Source organism: Hemicordylus capensis, chromosome 2 (genome assembly GCF_027244095.1).
Source record: "Hemicordylus capensis ecotype Gifberg chromosome 2, rHemCap1.1.pri, whole genome shotgun sequence".
Lineage (NCBI taxonomy): Eukaryota > Metazoa > Chordata > Lepidosauria > Squamata > Cordylidae > Hemicordylus > Hemicordylus capensis.
In genome coordinates, this window is record NC_069658.1 from 192,592,121 (window position 1) to 192,617,463 (window position 25,343).

The 25,343-nt window shown below is 45.5% G+C and overlaps 1 protein-coding gene across 8 annotated transcripts in view; it reads left to right on the top strand.

Annotated features, from left to right (window-relative positions):
* The window catches only part of HDAC7 (histone deacetylase 7), a 248,207-nt gene that overhangs the window by 189,969 nt on the left and 32,895 nt on the right, over nt 1–25,343 (top strand). For 7 of the 8 annotated variants that reach the window (XM_053297649.1, XM_053297653.1, XM_053297656.1 and 4 more), the window contains 9 exons: nt 80–276; nt 1,372–1,462; nt 9,709–9,811; nt 12,789–12,904; nt 15,835–15,957; nt 16,717–16,826; nt 19,013–19,135; nt 20,077–20,260; nt 23,240–23,448. In XM_053297649.1, coding sequence (XP_053153624.1) covers nt 80–276; nt 1,372–1,462; nt 9,709–9,811; nt 12,789–12,904; nt 15,835–15,957; nt 16,717–16,826; nt 19,013–19,135; nt 20,077–20,260; nt 23,240–23,448 — 1,256 coding nt within the window. Of the gene's footprint in view, nt 1–79; nt 277–1,371; nt 1,463–1,488; nt 1,700–9,708; nt 9,812–12,788; nt 12,905–15,834; nt 15,958–16,716; nt 16,827–19,012; nt 19,136–20,076; nt 20,261–23,239; nt 23,449–25,343 lie in introns of those variants that run through there. The other variant, XM_053297655.1, reaches the window with a different exon arrangement.

The window sequence follows — 25,343 nt, forward strand, 5'->3', positions numbered from 1 at the left end:
TCCTGGGAGGGCCTGGGGTAACCAAAGAGAGAGGCCAGAATTCACAGCTACTGACCAGTACCTCCTTGTGTTTCAACAGCTGCCGTGAAGCTCTGTGTCTCCTTGCGGGTTCCCCAGACCATCCCCATGGACCTGCGGATTGGACAGCGCCTCGCCAAACCCGGCCCTGACACTGCCTTGCTGGCCCTGAAGCAGACTCAGCAGCTGCAACACCAGCTCTTCCTGGCTAGCTTGCACCAGCAGCAAGTGGAACAGCTTACCCACCAGCACCTGCGGGTTAGTCTATTGTGCTTTCTCAGGGTTTGCTGGGGAAATGTGGGTAGTAATGCCACATGCTGCTGAGGAGAAGACAATCTCAGGTCAGTTTGGTCTGGATTCCTTGTCTGAACTCCTTTACTGAGGGCTTCTTGGCAGTGAAATTGATACATGTGTAAAGAGTCAAGAGAAATTTGGTACCTTTTGGGCATGATTTAAAGGTTATTTTGGAATAAGAAGTCACTTGAATCTCTAGCTTTGCACATTCATACATTGATGACCCCGGCAAGATCAGTGGCTCTCAATTTCCCCGCTTTTGTTGTTGTTATGGTATTGGCAAGCATCACAAAACTTGAACCAGAAGCCCGGGGAGGGGGGCATAAGTTCTGTATGCTCTTACATATGTAATAGGTTAAAAAGTGGCTGCTGCCTGCCCCTTGTTTGTTTGTGGGCTGCGGGCACCCTCACCTAGCTGAATGGCTTTGATTGTACAGAATGTGCACCATCTTTGCCACTGAAGGGGAAGGTGTCAGCACTAGAACACTGGCAAACAACGCAGCTTCTGTGAGGGAAATGGAATGCCATCAACTGAGGGGGAGAACCTTAGCCTTCGTGTCAGGGACATGAAGGGCTGTATGCTGTTGGCAAGAGGGGCGAAGGCAGTGGCTGAACTGGAAGGACCTAGTGAGGCAGAGGAACCAAAAGAAAGGAGAATAGAGGCAGAGAAGCGAAAGTGGATGATGGAGTAGGTAGTAGGCCGAGAAGTAGGAAGGATGGGTTGGGCCACGCCTCTGCAGATGAATAAGGGTGGTGGAGGATGGAGGCCAGAACCCTCTGGCTCCTTTTGGACCCTGAGGTATTTGAGTGCACGCTGATGGGAAGGGAACGTTCCATGCTGAGGTCCTGTGTTGTCTCCTCAGCAGTTTATAAGGGGGTTATAAGGGTAGATGCCATTGATCCTCAGAGCTGGTAACTGTTGAGTCTCCCTCTGGATGTCTCAGTCTCTGGAGTCAGACACCAAGCAGGTCTTCTCACATACATAGTACTTTTGTACAGGTTGAAATCTTTGACCCATCTTTGGTGTGTTAATTCAGTCTTGTTTCTTTCCACCCCCAGGTGCCGATGGAGCCACCGACCCAGGACTCCGGATCTGGGAAGCAGGAACAGGAGCTGCGGCAGCTCTTGAATAAAGAGAAAAGCAAGCGCAGTAAGAGCTGTTCTGTCTGTTTGTCCCCTTTGTGCCCTTCTGGAGTACCAGGGATTGCCTCCTGGCTGCCTCCACCATCTTTCATCTGCTGAATTTCTCCATATTGCTTGGATTCCAGTTCCTGCAGCATGTTCGGTCAAATGAAGATATAAAAAGTCTGGAATTTTTTAGGGGGTGCACATGAGCACACACAGTTTTTGAAAACAATTTTTAAAAAAATGACGTCACTTACTACAGGTACCAAGCTTGGTTAATAAACTTTGGTCAGGAATAATATGTAAAGATGCTGCGGATATCTCTCATTTTTTGCTTCTTTTGTTGAAATTGCACATCCTGTGTAGTGGATAAATTTAGCTAATGCAGCAAGTTTGGACATATGCTTATTGGAACTGTCAAGGGAAAAGGTAGTGTCTGGCTGGACCATGAAATGAGCAATTAAGCCAGTTGCAGATAATAAAACAAAGGATAATGAATTAAGATTCAGTTCTGCATTCTTCAGCATGGAGATGTCTCTGGGCTGGTACAGACATCACACAGAACTACGGTTAACACTTGGTTCCTCACTGCATTCCTGAGCCTCAGAATCATGCACTCCCCTTTATTCTGTTCACGTGAGCATCACTTCAGATTTAGGTTAGAATAAAGCAGGACCAGTTGTGACATCCAGACCAACTGATCTTGGTTTTTTCTAGCCTAATTCCTTGAAATAAACTGCGATCTGTAACTCACTTCAAACCTTATTTACAGACTGCATATCATTTCAGGTAACTAGTTTAGAATAAATAAGATTGGTCAGTTCAGATGTCAGGACCCATCTTGGTTTATTCTAACCTAAATCAGAAGTAGACACTCTTGCAGGAGATGGAAGGGAAAACGCATGCACCCAAAGCTCAGGGATGCTTCGTGGAACCAGGAGTTAGCTCTGGTTCTGTGTGACATCTGAACCAGCCCTCTGCTCTGGAATGTGGAACATGATGCACAACGAATACATCTGCAGATAACAGCAATGGAATGCACACTCATAAATTTGGATCTACATTTAAAAACAATGAACACCAATTTCTGCAGTTTAGCATCCTGAATGTGCATTACTAGCATGTAAGAAAGTAGAATTTTCCATAGAAGTAAAGGGGTGGTTTTTACACCTCCCTAATCATATGTGAAACAAAAATCTGCCTTGAGCTTGTTGTGCAGATAACAAATGGAACCCAGTCTTGGGGCACCTTAAAGACTTTATCTATTTATTGTGGCATAAACCTTTGTGGACCAGAACCACTTCATCAGCTACATCTGACAAAATGGCATTCAAAAGCATTTGCCACAATAAATGTCTTTTAGGTGTATCCCGATTCTTTGTTGATTTTTTTGCTGCAGCAGTCTAGCACAGCTACCCTTTTGGGAAGGTGTCAAAAAGCACCTTGTCTGCTGGAAAAGCAACTGGGAATATAAAATATTAAATCATCATGAGAGATAATTTACATTATGAGAGAGAATGAGCCTTGGTGTTAATTTCCCTGGACACTGAGAAGACCGCTACTTGTGTTCGTTTTCCTTCAGCACAAAACCTCCCAGGAGAGATGAATTTTGTAGTTGTTAATAATAATACTAGAAGAAATGCATGGTGAATTCTTAACTTGTGCATCACTGAAGTAGTTATTGCATCACTAAAGTAATTGTTAAGTATGTTATGAGAAAGTTTTCGTTATGTTGGTGGTGGTCATGTAAACATGTATCTTCCCACACACCCCCGGCCACCACCCATTCATTTTAATTGGGCGGATCCCACTACCTTTTATTGGAGCCCTCACATTCAAAAGTGGAGTGGAGGACACTACAGAAAAATCACAAACATCCCTTTATAAGAAAGCTCATGGAGTATGAACTGGCACCAATTTGCAGGGGGTGGATTTTTGAGAGGGGGAGAGGGGGAGGGAGGGAGGGAGTTTAAATAAACTCCTGGGGTCTGTTGTGACTCCAAATACATAGGAAGATTAAACCAGGAAATGGGAGAAGAATGAAAACAAACAAGCCACCCTCCTTTTCCTTCAGTATTGTTTTTCTCAGCCCCTCATATCACTAATTCCATCTCTTCCTGTCTGTCTGGCACGCAGGAATCACGTCAAAACTCTGGACTGGTTGAACATTGTGCTAGCTCTGGGTGTGTGTGTGTGTGTGTGTTTATGTGCATGCATGCATGTGCTTTTTTAAAATACAGATTTTGAAACATAGCAAAAATCTCACAAACATTGAGAAACTTGTAAACCCAGGGCTAGCTTGCTTTGGTAAGCCTGCAGTGCTGATCTGAGGTAGATAAAGCTCCCATCTGTCATGCTGCATCATTATGGAACTCATTATAGGTGTTTTGACGCAGTTGAATGAGGCAAATTCCATGACTGCAAGATAACAGCATGCAAAAATGTTTGCTGGTCGAGTGCCTTGCGTTCTTGGCCTGGCAGTGTGCAGTTCTGTGGCATTTATATCACTTTCTGTCCTATCTCACAATTGTTAATACTTCACATTTATATAGCACCTTTTGAGCAGAGCTGCATGCACACTGATTAAATCAGAATTCTACATTAGAGTGACAAATTATCCATAAGGGAAAAACTTACATTATTATTATTATTATTATTATTATTATTATTATTATTATTATTATTATTATTTTAAAGCAGCAGCGGTTCAATAGTTTGATAGGAAACAGCAAATCCTGAGGTGCTTGAAGCTAAGGCATTTTGCACAGGAAATATTGAAAAAAGTTATAATGTTTGTATTACGATGATACAATTACCATAATATACAGTTAGTAGATTGAGGCCAATCCCGGCACTTCACATGAGCAGCCCTACCCAGGTAAGGTAGGCCTGTTTGTGTGAACAGCCTTAATATATAGTGACATCCCAGAGGAGGAAAAAATGTAAGATTGAAGGGCAAGAGAGGAGGAGAGGGCCAAAGGCAAATGTGCCAAAAATCTAGAGGCACTGGCTCTGTCAACATCTTCCTGGAGCACTCCTTGCTTACTCCTGCCCTTTGCTTGTGGCAAGTTCTGGTCTGGATTATGTGGGCAAATGTGTGGTAGGCTGGTGTGTAAGGAGACAAGCTTTGTGTCAGTGAGTGTATACAGTGATGATGTTCAGGCCTTTCCGGGATCACGAAATTATGAGGCAATCAGTGAGCTGTAAAGTCCACCCTGGTGCCCTGTGACAAAATAGCCTGTGTGTTCAACACCCCTGGAAGATGTCTCCCCAGGCTTGCCATGAAACTAGCAAGCAAAGCATTTTCAGAAGTCCTCCCTGCTTTTCTGTGGCTGACACCAGATGGGAAACACTTCCCCACTATTTTCCGTGACAGTAAGTTTGAAGGAGGGGGTGATCCCTGCTTGCATTCAAAAAGATGGAAGGAGCACCTTTTGTCTCGGGTCAAATGAATGGTCACTCTAACATGGTTCTGTCTGTTTTGAATAATGATGGGGCTCCACGTTCTTAGGAAGAGGTCTTTCCCAATGCTTCCATCTGGGACAATTCAACTGGAGGTGAAAAAGATGGGACCTTGGACTTTCTTCAAGAAAATGTATTTTTATCCCACCATGAAAGAAATATCCTCTTCCTACCTCTGTTGTGATAGCTCCTGCCACTGCAGCCTACATGTTGGACCAACTTGGGGGCTTTCCAGCATGATATCTGTAAAGCGAGGGAACCTCCTCCTCACTGGAGGAAACGCTTCTCCAACATCCCAGAAAAGTATCTGCCCCTCCACTTTGCCCATCGATGGCCAGGAGGGAAATCCCCCTGCTTGGAGCACTTGTATAATAAGATTTGTTTGCTTAGAAAGTAGAGACTGGAGGGGCATACACTGGAAGCCCCTTTCTCATCTCTGAGTGGTTGGAGATTCATCAGCAAGCTGCTAATGGATAGATGGTCCTTCCTCACAGCTGGGGATTGGGTCTCTTATATCTCTGAGATCTTATGGTCCAAGTTGGTATTAATCAGCCTTCAGCACAGCCAGGATACCCATTTCCGCATACACACAGACTGATGACTTCAGTTTCCATACGCTGACACAGCATGCCATCTAGCGTCAAGCTCAGGAGCTGCACTTTCCCACAGCACCAGTTTTCTGTAAAATTGGTTTCCCTTCTTTCAAACTGTCATTGTCTGAAATGTTGGCTCATGTGGTCCATTGCTTTCAGTTCTGAATGAGCCAGGCTGCTCCTACACAGCTGGTATCGCCAATCCCACATATTCAAAAACAACAAGCTGTTGTGCTTCTTGCATTGTTTTTGGAAGATGGAGATGTACATCTTAAGGCAAACTCTGATTGCCAGGTATGATTGGGAGAGAAATTGTATGAGCTCTGGAAGAATGCCTAAAGTCATTGCTTGCTTGTGTGTCTGTGTCTGTATACACACTCAAATCATGTGCTTGAACACACCATTTCCAGTATTGTAATTTTATGTATGTATGTATGTATGTATGTATGTATGTATTTATTTATTTATTTATTTATTTATTTATTGTTGCATTTATATACCGCCTTTGGTTAAAAGACAACCCCAAGGCAGTTTACAAAAGTTAAAACATACAATAAAAAGACAATAAAAATATTAAGCTAAAAAAATATAAAAACAAACCAAATTTAAAATCTATAAAATACAAGCATAAAAACAATACAACAGATAAAAACACACAGTAGCAGCAGTAAAAACGATTATGTAAAAGCCTGGATAAAAAGCCAAGTTTTAACAAGCTTTCTAAAAGCCGTGATGGAGTCCGAGGAGTGAATGGCCACTGGGAGAGCTTTCCAAAGTTTGGGAGCAGCAACAGAGAAGGCCCTGTCCCGAGTGCACGAGAGCTGGGCCTCTCTCATTGTCGGCACCTGGAGCAGGGCCCCCTCAGATGTCCTCGTCAAGCGGGCAGCAACCCTTGGGAGCAGGCGGCCCCTCAGATACCCCGGGCCCAAACCGTTTATATTTATATATATATCTTCAGATAGGGCAATTGCTCTCAAAGTTTAAAAAACAATCTTAAAATCATCCCTCTTGATCAGTGGATCAGCATAAAATCATGAGATTTTAGAAATTAAATTACCAATTGGGGCTTGACTAAATACCACTTGCTCATTTCTGGTGTGGGGGGGGGGTGGCAGAGGGGAGATGGTGCATATAGATGGACAAACCAATATATATCTGTAAATATATATATACCACATTTATGTAAATTATGCAAAATACAATTATTTATTTCCTTCACCAGACACAGGCACACACACACTCAGAGACAAGGCTGGGAGGGCTTTGGACTGCAGACTATTTATGGGTTTAATTAAAACTGAGCTGAAAGCTCTCAGACATGCTTCTTTAGCTCAAAAGAAGGAGGGCTTGGGAGATGAAAGCTTTGATGAAAGCAACCTCTTCCCCCCTGCTCAGCTTTTCTCTACTATCACCTCCTGTTCACCGTCCTGGTCACAGAAGCAACCTCACTCCCTGCTGCTGGGAATCATTTTTCTGCAGTTTTTGCTGAAGACACCAGTATGAGAGCATTGCCCTTGCTTTGATTTGGTTTCATGACAACAACAGTGCATAGCCAATGAGATTTAATGATGTGGTGACTCTGGTGTTGGGGTGGTTTCTTTTGTTATATGGCTCTGCATATCTCATGGTGTTAATTTAAAAAACAACAACCTGGGATCACAGAATAGAGAGTGACAAAACATTGATTCGAAATATTTCTATTTTTATTGAAGGATGGCAAGCTTGCTTGTTCTGCAAATTAACTCTGTATCAAGTGGGGCATATTTTATGTTTGTTGATCAAAATTTAGGGCTGTAGTGTTGCATGTTTTATGTTTGTTGACCAAAATTTAATTTTTTAAAAAAAAATCTATTCATGCCAGTCATGTCCAGTAATATTCTCATTTTACAGCTAGGAAAGCTGAGACTGAGAGAACAGGCTATGCCTAGGATGATCCATCCAGTTAGTCTCTGGTGCAGGGGGAATTAAACTTAGGCTTTCTGTATCAAAGGCCAATGCTACCACTTGCTAGTTAGTTGTGTAGTGATGTGATCCTGCCCCATTTAAGACATCCTTATTTCTTGCTACACTGTACTGCTGTTGAGCTTGATCCAACTAGGTTTGCTTTTTTAAAAAAATCTATACACACACACACACACACACACACACACACACACACACTAACCTCTACCTTAAACTTTGGGAGGGGACAGTTCATAGATTGGCTGGGTGATACCTGTCTGGGAATTCCCTGCAGCCACTTCCCACGCCTGTTCGTGCCTTGTAAATATTATTGCAGCAGTGTATCAGCAGAATGACAGTCTGTGATACTGCAAGGAGACCCGAGGGTGACTTCACCACAGTTTTCCCTTAGAATCCTAAGAAACATAAGCATATTCTGTGTGGACCCCCCCCCCCAAATTGGTTGTTTGATTGTTATATAACCGCCCAGAGACTAAAGTTTGAGGGGGTGTACAAATTTGATTTTAAAAAAATAAAATAAATATTGAGCCCCACAACCAATCAAGAGATTGAGGTACCTTTCCTATGAGAAAAAGCTAAAACACTTGGGTTTTTGTTTGACTTTATTTTAGGGCAATAATATGACTTACAGGGGCACATGATGCAAGTTTATGAAATTAGGTATGGTGTGAAGACAAAAAACAAGAACCTCAAAAATCAAACTCACTTTCATCTTATTAGAAGTCAGTGTCCCTCAACTGAAATGAATTAGCACAATATTTAGCATGGATAAAGAAGTCCTCCTTCACAAAAAGCATAACACTTTGGATCCCGGGGCATGGTCTGAAGGCACACAGTACAGTCATCTTGTTCAAGCTAAGCAGCTCTAAGTCTGGTCAGTGTCTGGATGGGCAACCGCTGGGAACCTTTGTATGCCTCCTTGAGTTCCAGCATGGAAGAAAGATGGGATAGAAATGGAATAAATGAGTAATGTATGGAATTAATTAATTAATCAATTCTATTTCATATAATGATATGTGTATCTCTAGGCAGTGTACACAATTTAAAACACAACAAATATATAACAGAGTAAAAACAATTTAATTGGCATAAAAACAATTAAACAGTTTAAAATTAATTTCAGTTAAAAGCCTGAGGAAACAGGTGTGTCTTGAGGGTCTTCCTAAAAGCGATCAGAGGTAGAGATGCTCCTATTTTGACAGGGAGCATATTCCAAAGGCCTGGGGCAGCCCAAGAGAAGGCCTGGTCCCAAGTCGACACCAAAAAAGCCAGCAGCAACCATTACTGGACTTCTCCAGATGATCTTAATAAGCAGTAGGGTTCTGGACCCAAGTACCCTGGACCCAAGCTATTGAAGATGTTATAGGTAATAACCCACACTTTGTATTTTGCTCGGAAACATATAGGTAGCCAGTGCAGTTCTTTTAAAGTTGGTGTTATATGGCTCCTTTGGGTTGTCCCAGATACTAGTCTGGCTGCTGCATTATGTACCAATTTTAGTTTCTGGACTACGTACAAAGGGAGCCCCACGTAGAGTGCATTACGCTTGGAGCTTACCAGCATATGCACCACTGTTTTAAGGTCATCTACCTCCAGAAATGGGTGTAGTGAAGTATCAGCTGAAGCTGATAAAAAGCACTCCTGGCCACTGCCTTAACCTAAGAAACCAGAGAGAGTTTTGGATCCAGGCGCACTCCCAAGCTATGTACCTGATATTTCAGGCTGAGTTCAACCCCATCCAGAACAGGCAGATCTAAATCATCTCTGGTGTTCCGTCCCCACTCCCAGTCAGTACCTCCATCTTATTTGGATTCAATTTCAATTTGTTATCCCTCATCCAGCCCATTACCACCTCCAGGCAGGCATTTAGGGAAGTTATGCCCTTTTCTGATGAAGTCGATATGGAGAAATAGATCTGGGTGTCATCAGCATATCAATAACACCCTGCACCAAACCTCCTAATGAGCTCTCCCAGCGGTTTCATGTAGATGTTAAAGAGCATTGGAGTCAGTATGGAGCCTTGTGAACTCCATACTTTAGTTCTCGCTTTGCAAAGCAGCAGTCTCTAGGCAACACCCTCTGGAATCTGCTAGTAGGAATGGAACCACTTTAAAACAGTGCCACCCAATCTCACCTCCCTCAGGCAACCCAGAAGAATACCATGGTCAATGGTGTCAAAAGCTATTTCTATTGGGGTTACAAAAGATGATGATCCATGTCTACAATGGCTCACATATGCCTAATTGCTCAACAGGTGCTGTAGCGAGTATGGTTGTGAAGCAGAAGTTGGCTGAGGTCATCCTGAAAAAACAGCAGGCTGCTCTGGAAAGGACCAATGCTCCAATCATGCCATACAGGTGAGACGTTTTGCAAACATGCAAACCTTAGCTGAGGCCTATTCCAAACCTCAGTACTTAAACTCAGAGCCTTTGGGTTGTGAAACAGGGATAATCTGCCTACTGTTTTCCAGATGGGTTGATTTGATATCCTGGATTATACCATAGATGAGGGAGCTCTGGACTCAGGTCTTACGTCATTTTTAGAGATGACAGTGAACAGACAGCCTGCATGATGCAAGAGGCAAAACTGAAGAGTGACACTCCTCTTTGGTGTGGGAAACAACTCATAGATCCAGCCATCACAACATTTGTAACTCCACATTTGAAGGCTGAGTTCACATCCCGAATGATGAACCGTCTGTGGCTACTCTCAAATGTCTGTGTTTATCCTCTTTAGAAAAATCTCTTTCACTTTCTGTCTTGCATTTGCAACATTTGCATGGCACATGGATAGATATTGAGAAGTTCAAAGGGGCATTTAGCATCATGAGTGAAAGTATTGTAGAGCATATCTCTACCATAGCATTCAGTTGATTTAATCTTCATTCTCTCCTGGGTATCCTAGGAATTGTAGTTTTGTAAGGGGCAAGGAGAAGGCTTACAAAACTGTGCACCAGAACCTGAGCATTCTCCGCAATTTCATTAAACTACAATTCCCAGGCTGTAAAACCAACACAACTTTTAATGTATCTACGCATTTTGTCTGTATGCCTCCCTGCTTGTTTTTACGTTGCTTACTTCCTCTTCTGTTCCTGTATCTGTGTTGCCTTCCCTTTTATGTCACCTACCCCCTTTCCTTTTTCATTTGAAAACAACTCCAATTTCCATTATGTCCATTCCAGTGCCTAGTTTTCTCATCCTTCATGGAAGATCAGGATGAATATTGTGATTATCTAGGGAATAATAGGGTGTGGTGTGTGTGTGTGTGTGTGTGTGTTGAGATAAGGTGGTGATATTTCACAAATCTCACTGTTGTATTGTCTATCTTGAGGGTTTTGTTTAGTTAGGATGGATAGCAAACCTACGTCTTTATTTATTTTAGAATGTCTCTATCCCACCCTTCCTCCAAGGAGTTCAAGGCAGCAAATGATTCTTCTCTCCTCCCATTTTATTCTCACAACAACCTGTGAGGTAGTTTAGGCTGAGGGAGACCAATTAGTCCAATATCATCCAATGAGCTTCATAGCTGAGTGATTTCAACCCAAGGTTCCCAAGTCCTAGTCCGACACTTTAGTTCTATATTGTAGCCACTGCACTATGCCGGTTCTCAAAATTCCATGGGTATGCACTGTGCTAGATGCTCCGTTAACCCTCTTGATATCTTGGATTGTGCATACACTCTTAATATCTTGCTTTTATCATACAGGTGGGCTGGCTACATCTCCAGTGACCACCTCTATTGTTACACCTTTTGATAGGGTAGTTGACCCAATTACATTATTAGCATTCAGGGTTGTCATAATAGGGAAGCTAGTCAATGTATACCAATACAGCATGAATGACTCTTCATTTTCTGTTGTCCTGGTCAGGTAGGTGTAAAAACAATACTTATATTCCTTCTTATGAACATTGTTGGCTTATCCCCCAAGTTTCTTCATAGCCTAGCCAACAACAGGAAATAGTAGGGGAGACCTCCAGAGGGTAGGGCTGTGCCCCAAACCACCTGGCTTAGTTCAGTTCAAACCGGATCTGAAGCGAACAGGGCCAGTTTGGTTTTGCCCCCTTCAAAACACGCCTCCTCCCCCCCCCCCCCCCCGTTTGGCTCAGTTCAGGGGGTTCGAGCCTTTTGTTTGTGTGTGTGTCTTTGTTTGTTTATCAAATTTGTACACTGCCTCAAACTTTTGTCTCTGAGCAGTTAAGTAAGTTTTTAAAAAAACTTACCTCTGGGGACTTTTCCAAGGGGGCAGGCGGGGGGGGGTGTTCCATGGGGGTTCTCCCTCCCTTCACCAGCCTTCCTCATTTTAAGAAATCGCCTGGTTTGGGCATCTTCGGCCCTTTCCAGGCAGAGTCCAACTACACAGGAGCGGCGGCCTCCAAGATGGCTGCTGCACAGGGGAATAGGCCTGGGAAGGGCCATAGATGTCCAAACTGGGTGGGTTTCTTTAAAATGAAGAAGGCCAGCAGTGGGAGAAGGAACCTCTGAAGACACCACCCCTGCCACCTTGGAGAAGCCCCCGGAGGGAGTAAGTTGTTTTTTTTTAAAGGCCCCCCTCCCCCCGAAAGCCTCTCTCTTTTTTATTTTTACAAAAAGACTTGACGAAGGGGGTGGTTTCGGTCCGGTGTCGAGCTGAACTGGGGGTGGTTCGGCTCAACCCCGAAGCTTCGAACTAAGTCGGTTCTATGTCAAACAGGTTCAGATTCAAGCCTGTTTGCACATCCCTACCAGAGGGTAGCAGTTCCTCTGGAGGGAAAAAGCCCTCCTTTTGATTACGCAAAGTCCTTTCATGTCTTGGCTTTGCAATATCGACATCAGCAGATCATGAATGAATTTTGCAACTTCTGTTTTATGAATCCATCATGAGAGATTGCCCAAAGCAGGTCTCTAGGATCCATATCTGATTGAACTGCATCTAAAGCATGACTCAGATGTGACTCACTAGACGTTAGTTTGGACTGCTGGTGAGATGGAAGAAAATTTGCAAATTCAGCTCTTTCACTACCCAGTAGTCAGGTATGATCAGGCCTCCCTAGAACCGTTGTTAATAGCATGGGATCTGAATTCAGGTGCTGACAGAATGCAAAGGGAGGGTGTCCCGTACCTCACATTTGGGGATGCCTTCCATGAAACCAGGTGCTTTATTAATGCCAAAAGATGTCTAGCTTCATTGTCTCACACATGCCAAATGCACTGTGCCATAGTCCAGGCAACAAATTCAAATGAAGGTAAGTGTTGCACCAGGGTTCCCTGGCTCACACTTGATTCTTTTCACTATGCTACACGGACCAAAGGACCTAAATGGCAACCCTTTCTCTTTCTGCTCTCCTCTTCATGCAGGTCCTTGGAGCCAATGGAGCCTGAAGGGCCAGCCGCTTCTGTGCCCCCCAGTTTCTTTCCTTCCATCTCCAACAGCTCTGGAGACTCTCCAGAACATTTTCCTCTAAGGAAAACAGGTAAGGGGATTCTTTGACCAGAGGGAATCTCTGTATCATCTGCTCCTTTGCCTAACAGCAGCTGGATTTACAGACGTGATCAAGCTTTTCTTGGCATGGATATTATCACAGGCTGATGTCTGTGGATCAAGTTGCTAGTGAAGGCTCTGGAGCAAGGACTAGCTGAAAAGTTGGCATCCCTCCTGGCAACGTTTTATTGATGTCAAAGTTGTGACAAGGCTATAAATATAAATGTGGACTTCTGTTAGGTATGATGACCACCTCTCCCAGAATTTTGGAGTGGAGAGGAATCTGCCATTTCTTCCATTTGCACATTCTTCCTCTTCCTCTCTTCCATTCTGAGATGATGATTTGGGAACAGAGGAAGCTGCCTTATACTGTCAGACCACTGCTCCTTCTAGTCCAGTATTGTCTACACTGACTGACAGCAGCTTCTCCAAGGTTTCAGGCAGAAGGCTTTCATCTCCAGCCCTACCTGGAGATGCCGGGGATTGAACCTGAGGCATTCTGCATGCAAAGCAGATGCCCCACCATTGAGCTATTTGTATGCTGCTTTTCAACAAAAAGTTTCTAAAGTGGGTTACGTATCAAGTGAAATGAGAAGAGGGTTCCATGTCTCAAATGGGCCCACAGTCTAAAATGAAACTGAAGGGAGACACCAGCACAGCCAATGGGGGGGAGGCTGTGCTGGATTGAATGGGGACAGTTGCTGCAAATGAATGCACAAGTCGAAAATAGCAAGTGTTCTTGTCTGGTATGCAGAGGAGGACAGAGTGGCAAGTTCCTTTTAAGCACACAAGTCCATGCCATGGGAGTGATTAGGAATGATAATCAAAGGGATTATGGCTGCAGCATTCAGGAGTGGGCTGACTTTGGTCTTGCATACTTCCTTCTTTTCTTTTGCTAGACTCCCCACATCCACCCATTGCCAATGTGTTTTCAACATATAAACTAAGGGAGCATACGTCTTTTGCTTAGGTACATTCAAGGGCCCTTGAGGAACCAGATCAAATCCACCCACTCCGGTATTCCTTTGTAATTGATCCAACCACTAAGTGGATCTTTGGAAATTGGCCAGCGGCCCAGAAGTGGTCTTCTTGGCCAGCGGTCCAAGAGGTCTTCCTTCTGCCCAGCCATGTAGACAGAGAGAAGGATGGGAGATGGCGTGGATTCATATTAAAACCTCTGGAATAATCCAGTCAATGTAGACAATACTGAGCTAGATGGATCAATAGTCTGACTCATTATAAGGCAGCTTCCAAAGTCCCTACAATCCATTCAAGTGGAAAGTAAAAGTAAAGTGTGCTGCTGAGTCAGTGTCGACTCCTGGCACCCACCAAGCCCTGTGGTTTTCTTTGGTAGAATTCAGGAGGGGTTGACCATTGCTTCCTCCCGCACAGTATGAGATGGCTTTCAGCATTTTCCTACATCACTGCTGCCCGATATAGGTGTTTCCCATAGTCTGGGAAACATACCGACGCGGATTCGAACCGGCAAACTCTGGCTTGATAATCATGTCATTTCCCCGCTGTGCCATTAGGTGGCAAGAGTGTACTTCTCTTTAAAAAGCAAACACAAGAGATCTCAGCAGTCGAGTCTTTGCATGTAGAAGGCCCCAGGCTGAAGTCCTGACATCTGTACTTAAAAGGAAAGAGTAGCAGGAACAGAAAGAACCTTTGCCTAAGATCCTGAAGTGATGCTCTTAGTCAGAATCGACAGTCCTGTACTAATTGTGTCATTTGAGTAATTAGTTTAATAATTTGCAGGGCATGCAGATGTCAAGAGGGGATGTATATCAAAGGTTACGGTGAAGCAGTCTGCATTCCACCAGAGGGGAGGGGCTGAGAGGGCCGAATGTTGAGAGTGAGAGTTGAAGGGAGCCTGTTGAGGGGGGGGGGAGGTTTTTCAGAGAGGAAAAAGTGATCATTTTGAAGGAGCAGAAATTCTGGAGTCTCTTCGGAGAAGCAAAGCCAGCGTCGCAATTAATTCAGAAGAGGCTTGCCTGCTGAGCTAAGGAACTGGATGTTGGTGTCTGCTGTGGTGATTCTGTCATCCACTGGACTGCAAATACATGGCGTTTTTCCCCCTGTGAAGAGGAGGGCAGCAGCTCTTTTTAAATCCTTGTGGGCAAAAGTTCATTCTGCCTCTCGCCTCTTTCCTTCTTGGCAGTTGATTACCATGTATATTTAAAATGTTTGCATCAGATATTATTTTAAGTTAAAGGTAATGTATAGGCTATAAATATAGTCTTTAAATATAGACTGTAAATATGATTCTTTTCCCTTTTACAAATTACTCCAGTGTATAGCTTGTTTTTACATCCTTTGTTTCTGTAGTTTCCCTGAAGTGTTATATAAAAAGGGGGGGGGGACCTATTAACACTTTAGACTGGAGGCTCAAGCCAAGAAAATCCTTTAAGATTGGACCCACCTTATTTGCTTCCTATTGTCCACATAGGAACCAAGGGTCTGACTCACTATATGGCGAATTGTGAAGTTGCACTTCCACATCTTGGTTCTTCGTAGCCGTGCTTTTCTAGCATCTCTGTGGCTTGGTGCGACATCAGGGAAAGCCCTTCACCCCACCCCAACCTGCCACCTTCTCCAAGCTTAGAGAAAAGCAAGAGCTCTTCTTGACCTTTCACTGAACTTGCCTTGCCAAAGTACCAAAAACTCCTCACTAATGGCGAGCTGGCAATCGCATTTGTGAAATCTCCAGAATATCTTCCTGATCACTGATGAAGACAGCCTTGCATGTATACCCCGCTTTTCTTCCACAGTGGAGCTCAAGTCAGCATAACTGAGGTTCCCAGTGGTCTCCCATCCATGCATTGACCAGACCCAGACCTGCTTAGCTTCACCAGGGTTGCTGCATCATGTGTCTTTTGACCATAACTTGGGACCTGATGTTCTTATTTGCATTTGCTTCAGCATCTGAGCCCAATCTGAAGTTGCGCTATAAAGCCAAGAAGGGTGGTGACCGGCGTAAAAACCCACTAACTCGCAAGGAAAGTGCACCCCCCTCTTTGAAGAGGCGCCCAGCAGAAACCATGGGTAAGAAGGCAGTTTGAAAGGTTTGTAATGAGAGATGTTCCATGTTGGTGGTTCCCCAAAAACAGCTGTTACCACCTCCCCCTGCACATGCAGTGCCTCTAGACTCGTAGGAAGGGTGACATTCACCACACGTGGAAGAAATGGCAGCTGTGACTAGTTTCGTAAGTACTAAACTTCCCTGCAGTGCTGAAGAACAGGCATATCCCGGTTGCCTGACACTCCATATCATTGGGTCGGCAGGCAGAAAAACTGTGTGCAGTGGGACATGAAGCTGTTAAGAAAGGAAGCAGGGGCATAGCTACTATTGGCCGAAGGGAGACAAATGTCCCTGGGCCCCTGAGCGAAGCAGCGGGCTGGGTTACAGCTTGCTTTTTGCTCTCCCTCATACCCCTCTGAAGAAGAAGGCCCATCTTCACTTTTTGTCCCAGGACTTACACCAACTTTGCTTTGCCCCTGAAAGAAGGCCTGCAACCTTGGAGAAGCTGCTGCCAGTCTGTGTAGACAATACTGAGCAAGATGGACCTATGGTCTGACTCAGAATATGGCAGCTTCCTATGTCTGTTTGCACAGTAAATTGGCCCAACTTCCATACTTGCATGGTCAACTTACAGAAGCATAGACCAACCCGCAACTCAGGCTGCATTTGGACATAGAGTGGCCCTCAAATCTCCCTCTTCGTTGTACCTGCCCATTCCCTCCTTACTTTGCTTGTCCTGGCCTTCCCGTACCCAAGGCCACATGTTTCTTTTTCACTTGCAGATTCATCTCCCAGCAGCAGCAGCACCCCAGTATCTGGATGCAGTTCGCCCAATGACAGCCTGGTGCCAGAACATGGGGCCCTGCCTGCCGCATCAGGGCTTGCGCAAGAGGTACGGACTCCACAGGGTCATAGATGGGGGAAGACCCTTATTCTGCCTGTGACTGGGCTTGTAGGATCGAGAAGCCAATGACACTTGTAGCCACAGCTACCTTGCACGTAGCCACTCACCACCTGTGGTGGGCAAACACCACCTAGGTGACCAGGTTGGGAAAACATTTGTATACTAGAAGCAAGTTGGCTCTTGTTTGAGAAACAACATTCTCGTTCACACAATTCTAAACGGGGCCGGAGGAGTGTTCAGTCAGGGTAGGAGAGCCATGTGCGCTCCCTATCAGTGGTTATGTGAATCTGAACATCAAGGTAGGAGGAGGGGAGAGTGATCATGTGGGAGCCATGAGCTGGGTAGGACGGTGTTTTATCCACCCTTAATAAAATACTGAGGACAGAATGTGGGTTGTGCATATCCATCCTACCCAGCTCCCATTCCCACGTGATCACTCTCCCCTCCTCCTACCTTACTGTTTGGGTCCACACAACCAGAGTGTGCATGGCTCTCCTACCCTAGCAAGACGTTCCCCCGATCCTGTCTAGGGTTGTGCAAATGAACCTAATATGTTCAGTAAACCTGCTTTGATGTATATGTGTGGCTATCTACCTTTTGGTGCCCAAATGGTCTGGGCTCTCTCTTAAAAAAAAAAAAAAAAAGATTTTTAGTTGTATATCCTGTTCTTCCATGGGGCTTTCAGGAATCTCCTCTCCAGGGAACTGGTGGGTCCCTACCTGCAGCAAAGATGCAGCATCAGTGCACCTAGACCATTACTGGGCCCCTGGTTTAGGCACTTTGGCTGACTCAAGATGGTTAATGTGTTGGTGTGCAAGATGGGACATGGCGCTCCGGGTTTTTAGGATTTTGATCTGAAACATTTTAATTTAATGTTATGGTTATTTATATATTTAGTGACAAGCATATTCCCTCTTAATTCGTGCTATAATCCACCCTTCAGGCTAGCACAAGATAAGCATCTAATCTTCTGAAGGTTCCATCACTCTTTAGTGTGATTGAGAAGTAGAATCCAGGAGCTATGCAGATACGTTCTATGTGATGACATACATGGATTACAATTTGGATTGAACTTGTGAAGAAGCTGAACCCTCCTCTTGCCCCAGATATTGGGGTTATAAGAGACAGGGAGTATGCTTAGTCCCCACCCCAATGGTGTGTCTCACTCCATTTTTGGGATTAGCCCCCCACCCACCCACATCAAGCACATTCAACTATTTACTGCCATTGACTCCCATGGAGGCGGGGGAGGGGGAGTAATATACTGTGCTTGGAGGTAGTGTTGCAGGGGACAACAGCTGTGCCCCCCATGATCTACACTGGGGTGTTCTGACAGCCACTTACAGGTATCTCACTGGTGGGGACGCAGTGTTCCACCCCATCAGTTGTCTTTTACTGCTTGTCATTTTTAAGTCTAGTTTAAAATGGCCCAATTTCATGTTGCCCAGGTTCACACAGATCACCCTGCAAATATATATTTTCCCCTAAAACTTTATAGTATTCACTATAAAGTGAAACCAGAGGTTCCTTGGTAGACACAGACACTGAAAGGCTGCTTTGAAGCTTGAAAGTATGGTCTGGGTCAATGCAGATTTTGATCCTACTTGATGTCTTTAGCTCCAATGTTTGATGCACACTCACTTACTTCCATCAAGTATTGTATATGAGAACTGATGTTAGCAAAGGAGGACAGTGTCCCAGCACAATGTGACATTTTCATATGTAATCTGTGCTCAGCTGTAGAATGGTGCCTCTTCCTCACTTACCCCACTTCAACTTCTCACCAGTTTGGTCACCAAAAGTAAGAGATTATTATTTTTCAGGGTACTTTAAAAAAAAAAAAAAGCCAAATTGCTAAATTGTGATGCAATGCCCACAATTACAGTGACTACTACATTGGCATAGAATCTGTGCACGCAGAGGATTCTGGGAAATGCTCTAAGGTACACCAAGTTCATGCAGAGAGTGAAGATTCTCAGATCTGTCAGCAAGTGTCCTGCATGAACTGAGCAGCTAGTGTCAAAGACTTCACAGAATCCTCTGCAATATGCATGGCTTCTGTAGCAAATGGGAAGGGGCTCCTTGGCAAACAGGTCAATATGGAACGGGTTCCCTGAAATTCAAATGTCTGAAAACTCCTGAATTTGACACACATTTTTCTCTCTGTGATGCAGACACCACTAGCTCAGCGCTTGAGAATGCAGGAGAGCTCGTTGGCCCAGTTTGCTCTTCAAACCACTGGCTCCCTCCCAGCACTCACTCTTGGGCTACCAGCCACTTCTGCGGCGTCCACTAGGGTAGGTTTTAAGCTGCTATGATATGGGGAAGGGGATGTTGCCAAAGCTTGGCGTAAGAAGGCCATTTTGGGGGATTAAGCCGGTCTTGTGGTAGCATGCTTGAATTGTTCTCTTTGCTAAGCAGGCTTTGCCTTGGTTTGCATTTGCACTTCCCCTACTGTGTACACACACACATTTTTGTCCCACTGTCACCTCTTGTCAGAGTTTTCTGAAGCACTACAAAAACCTGTTAACCTAAGGTCAGAGTAGGATGAGTGTACACACTGAGGGAGAGGGAGAGAAATTGTATGCTATAAATGCTTAGCTGCATTCAGTAATGGTACTAATGTGAAAGACACAATCCTATATGATGATGCAGCAATATCGTGTCCCATAACGGCACACCTACGCTGTTATGGCAGACACCGTTTCCCAAGCTGGTTTTTGCTGAGGTAGCATGAATGCAGGGGTGGGGTGCATTTATACTGGCAGGCAGGCAGGAGGAGTACATGATTATCTGCAGCAAATACTTCCCGCCAAAACCATCTTTCCCTCATGCAGGCTTCCTTCTGGTGTTGTAGCCCAGATTTGGGTGGGTGGGGAACAATTAAAAATGCACTGAATTGAGGAGCATTTGTACTGGAGAATCCATGGGGAGAGTAAACACCACACACACACACACACACACACACACACACACACACACAGAGAGAGAGCATCCTTGTGAGTCATACACACACAGCTGCAGCTCCCACATTTGGCCTTAGGACAAGTTCTCATGCTGTAGGGCACTTGTTTCAGGGAAGGAGAATCTACCTTTTCAGCCCATCCCTGAATTCTAAACTAATCCTTGGTTCTTCAAGCATTAGTACCCACCTTTCCCCTTGAGCATTTTTGGGCTAGATAGTCCAGAGCAAAGGGAGGTTCTCCTTACTCACACCCTCCAATTTCTCTCTCCATAGGGGGATGGAGATCCCAGGACACTCCCAGGCCTGACGCACAAAGTGCCTGTCCTGACCGGCACTCACACACCTGTGTTCCTGCCAGCCAGCTTGGAGCAACATGAGCCTGGGAGTCCCCTGTCCACTCGGCTCCAGCCAGTTATAATCCTGGAGCCCCCGCTTACTCACACTCCTCTTGTGACAGGTGTGTACTGGCTCCTGAGGGTGCGGAAACAGAGCAGTGAAGGGGCTTGTTGAACAAGAGGCAGAGTTCTGTCCACAGGGACCCAAGGGAATGGCATTAGGCCCTCCGAGAGGGATAGTGGGAAATCACTTTGGTGAAGAGGTTAGAGGCTGGGCAAGACTAGAGAGACCCCACTTCAAGTTCTTGTTCAGCCAAGAAGTTCATTGGGTGACTTTGGGCCAAGTACTATCTCTCAACCTTGTCCACCTCAAAGGGTCATTGCGAGGCTAAAATGGAGGGAGGGCAGCCTCATACGCCACTCTGAGCTCCTTGGAGGGAAGGACAACATAGATCATAGTAATAATTCTGAGGGACCAAGATAAAAATAAGTGAGATAGGAAGAGTAAGTGATGGTTGTTGTGGTAATGGAGAACATTGCTGAAAGAAGAGGATCTTATGTCCTGTGGGTACATCCTCTGCTCATATCTCTAGGCAAGAAGCAGTTCTAGAGTGGAAGAGGCACTCTGGAAAGCAGACCAGCAGGCTCTACTCTTGCAATGTTCACATGCAATAACTGGTTTAGGAATATGTGCCTGTCAGACACTTGTAGGATAAAGGATGGGATAATGTGATACTAAAAATGTGTTGGAGCTGAAATGTCATAATTCAGAGCAAAAATCCTTGCCCCATTTTCTTGAAATTCTGGTGTCTCGGGTGAAAGTAGTTCTAAAATTTCCAATTTCATTGATCATCACAATCACTGCAATACGCAAAGCAATAAGCTGCCGCCCCCAGAGGCCACACCTCGTTGTCCCAGACACACACACACACACACACCCCTACATCTGATGTCAGACGCAGGGCGTAGGGGTAGGGCCGTTATTTTGCTCCCAAACAAGGCCGTGCCGGCTAAAATTGTTTGGGACCAAAATCAGCCCCCACTGCATTGGCACCGTGGCCAGAGTGACTCTCCCTGCCTTTTAAAGGCAGGAAGAGCCGCTCCTGGCCTCGCTGCCAACGCAGCGCAGGCCGATCTCCCTCCCAAGAGGGCAGATGCCGGCCCCCTGCATCTGACATCGGGGTGGAGGAAGGGGTCCGCGGCCAGTATTCTCTCTAACTTTTTTCATCTCTGTGCGGAATGAGTTTTGTTCTGGGCTGGAGTATCAAGGCAATGTGTGTGCAGATGCATTCAGAGAGGGGCCTTCCTGATTCAGCCTGAGTGGGATCTAAAATTAACTGAGCAGACATTAAAAAATCTTGTGAGCACGTGCACATGCGCACACCTTAGGGAACACTGGCCATGGCGGCAGCCAAACACGGGCTGCCGCCCACTTCCCTCCACCCCGGGAAAGCATCTACCATGATGGCATCCACAGCAATATTTATAATTACTTGCATTAAAAATAATTTAAGTACTTTAAAATTCTGCTGCCTGTGATCACAAATGCCTTTTTAATGGATCGAAATGCTTTAAAAATTAATTTATGCAATTAATCAACAGAACTGAAATGTGGTATATGATGATAATTATTATTCATAATAATAGTAATATTAATAAATGTTGCAGCCGTAATTAAATCCACATGCTAGCTATATTTGCAGGTTTTATATGTATTAAAGCTGCACTTGCTACTTTGTTTAATTTTCCCCCCAAAGCTGCCCTTAACTTTAATATGTTCTACTCTTTCCTGCAATTGTCAGCAATTTAGGGAGAGGAGTTTTAAAATGTGTTTTCATGTTGTCAGCGCTCAAGCTTTTCATCCTCATAATGCAGGATTCTAAGAAAGAACAGACTGCAATGGTTTTTGTGGGGAGGGGAACTGGACCACATCGGATATAATCCCCAATTGCTGTGAAAGCTTAATGAGAAAAGGTGGGACTGTATGAAAGGAACTGCAGTGTTGTGGTGAGCATTGACCATCTCAATACGCAGTACCCCATTATCAGAAAAATCTTGTAATCAAAGGGGAAAGGCATTGCATGCTGAGAACTGTAGTTTGAACTTCATTCTAAGCACAATAAATATAAGCAAAATCATAGCTGAGAAATAGGTTTAGCTGGATTTCTGGAATTTCAGAAGTTGGTAAAAATCTGGCCTTTCCCTTGTTTGGGGTGGGTTATCCATTCCGAATTCTGAATTTTGTCTTTTTTCTAGTCTGCAATTGTTATTAATATCTATCTATCTATATAATTCTCCTGGATGTGCCTTGGAATGTGCGTCCCAGCACCCTGTTGATTGGCTGGGTGGTGGACGCGCCTGATTGGCTGAGGCGCACCCAGGAGGATTGGTTGCCGCGGTGGCAGGCCTGGCCACAGAGGCCAGAGATGGTGGCGGGCCCGGCCCAGACGTGGAGGCAAGGCCCAGGAGGGGGGAAAGAAAGGGGGGGCAGAAGTGGCGGTGGGGAGGAGAGGCAGCTGAGCCCGGAAGCGGAGACTGGGGCAGAAGGTGGGGGGAAGAAGTAACCACTGGCCCCAAAGAGTGCACAGATGCTGTGTGCGGGGTCGGCTAGTTATTAATATTAATTAATATTTCAAGCATTGAAGAGTCAGTCAGTGGGACAGAGGGGAATGGGAACAATGGAAAATTATCAGAACCTGGATGGAATGGCTCCTCTAAAGCCCTTTCTCCTACATGCTGTAAGGATTCTGCAGAAACTACTCACCTGTTTTCATGCTTTTTAATCTTGGGGACTAGAAATTTGAAAATGAAATGCTTTCACAAAGTGGTGCTTAAATCACTCTGTTGTATTTCCCCCACCTGTACAATGAATATCAAGCCTGCTTTGGCTAAAATGTCTGGTTTTAAAAGTTGCTATCTTTTCTTTTTCTGTTCCCCCTTTAACAGCATGTCATAGCTGTGCTTACCTGGTGACACATTTCAGATTAAAAGCCGTTCTTAGCGTCACGTGAAGGTGTTCATAGCATCACCCTTACACTTCTTAAATTTCCCTTCAGAGCTTATATTTCCTGTCCTTACACTTCCATCTTTTCCCCTTGCAGTTCCAGGGCTGGGAACGGTCCCCTTTCACTTCAGCCAGCCGTTAATTCCCCAAGAACGGCTGTCAATGCCTGCGCCCCACAAGCCCTTGGGACGGACACGTTCGGAGCCCCTCCCCTCAAGCCCCAGGGCTGTGCAGCAACAGCTGGCCTACCAACAGCACCATGCCCTCTTCCTTGAGCGGCTGAAGCAGCAGACACAGCTGGGCAAGGTAGGTGCTATTTGTGAGCTCCTCCCAGCATTGGCCATACACATGCCTAGGCCTTGGGCAGCGCTTCATGGATGCTGCTGTGGCAGTGCAGAATCACAGGTGGAGCAGCATGGTAAGTGGTTGTGGCTTCTCTGCTGCTGCAATCCAAGGGCTTCTCCTGAGGGGGTGGTTAGGCTTGTCCACATGACTCACTAAGGCAGGAATATGTAAATTAGTCAGAGTCTTTAATAGCTGGATGAGCATAGCCCCACCCAGTTCTTTGAGTCCTGTGTGTCTCCAAGGCAGTTCTGCTCAGCTCTTTTAATCACTGACCAATCTTTCCTTTTCTCTTTCAAGCCCTTTTGCACTTTTTCCTTTCTTTGATTCTTCTTGTCTCCACTCCAGTTTCTTGCTGTGTGGGTTTCTTCACTTTAATTTAATTTTAATAAAAAGTTTTCTCTCTGTGGTTTTTTTCCCCATTTGTCTCTTCCCCCTCCCCACCTATCTTCCTCCTGCTTCAAGGGGCTGCTTTTCACCCCCTTTTCTTTTCACCTCTGCTGCATGGACCACGGCAGTTGCGTGCTCCATGTAAGAGTGAGAAAGGGGAAGTTCCAGGAAGGCCTCCCAAAGGTCCTTCAGGCAGCCGGCAAGCCACCCTAGAGGCCACAAAGCTGAGCCTGCCAAGCAGAAGGAGAGAGTTTGGAGTGGCGCGCACACCTCATTCAACAGCTGACGGGCAGCACTCCGGAGCTTCCACCGGCTCAAGCAGGTGTTTTTTTTGGCAGGGAGGTGAGCCAGGCCCCAAAATTGCTCCCTCCCTCTGTCTCCTCCCTGGGCTGAGTACCCTTAAAAAGTAAAGTGCCGCTGCTCTTGCCCGCTCCCCAAAGCCTTGTGGAGCACACGGCTGCTAGGCCTGAACTCCCGCCTTCTCCAATGGCCACCATAAGTGGCCAGCAGATCACGTTACCAGAAAAATGCCAAACCGTTTCCCGGCACACAGCGGCAACTGGGAGTGCAGGGATGGGTCAGGGGGCAGCAAAGACTTCCACTGCTACTCAAACTATGATGACCAGAAGCACCTCTGCAGGAGCTGACGCCCAAGTGGTGAGTTTGGCCCATGCTGGGTCTTCTGATTTAATCCCACGCCCAAGGTTCCTCCGGGGATCCAGCCTTTCCCAGCCCATAAGATCAAAAAAGAGAAAGTGGTCTAGGAGGGAACCGTCCACTTCCTTGAGCGCTTCGTCTTCTGTCTCTGAGGCTCCAGCCCCTAAGAAGGCCACCAAAAAACAACACAGCATAAACTGGCTGGAACTCCGGGTGATACAACACCACAGTGAAAGTGCATGTAAACCGCCAGGGGGAACCAGATCGAAGTCTCTGCAGGCGGAAGCGGTTCTCCTGTTCCTGTGGGCTGAACAACATCAGGTGTCCATAACAGCCCACCATGTACAAGGCGACCTGAACACAGTGGCAGATTGGCTCAGCAGAAAGGACATTCTCCCAGGAGAATAGAGACTGAACTTGGTGGTCTTCCAATCAATATCGAACCACTTCGTTCGCAACTCCAGCCAACGCTCAGGTACAACACTTTACACCAGGTTCCCCTGCCCACAAGCAGAGGCAGTGGATGCTCTTTCGGCCCCATGGCCAGCGGAACCACTATACACATTTGCACCAACACCGCTCCTCACCAGGTTTCTTTGAGTGAAACTCCTCAGGGCACAGGTTATCCTTATGGCACACTTGGGAACATAGGAAGCTGCCGTATACTGAGTCAGACTATTGGTCCATCTAGCTCAGTATTGTCTTCACAGACTGGCAGTGGCTTCTCTAAGGTTGCAGGCAGGAATCTCTCTCAGCCCTAACTTGGAGATGCTGCCAGGGAGGGAACTTGAAACCTTCTGCTCTTCCCAGAG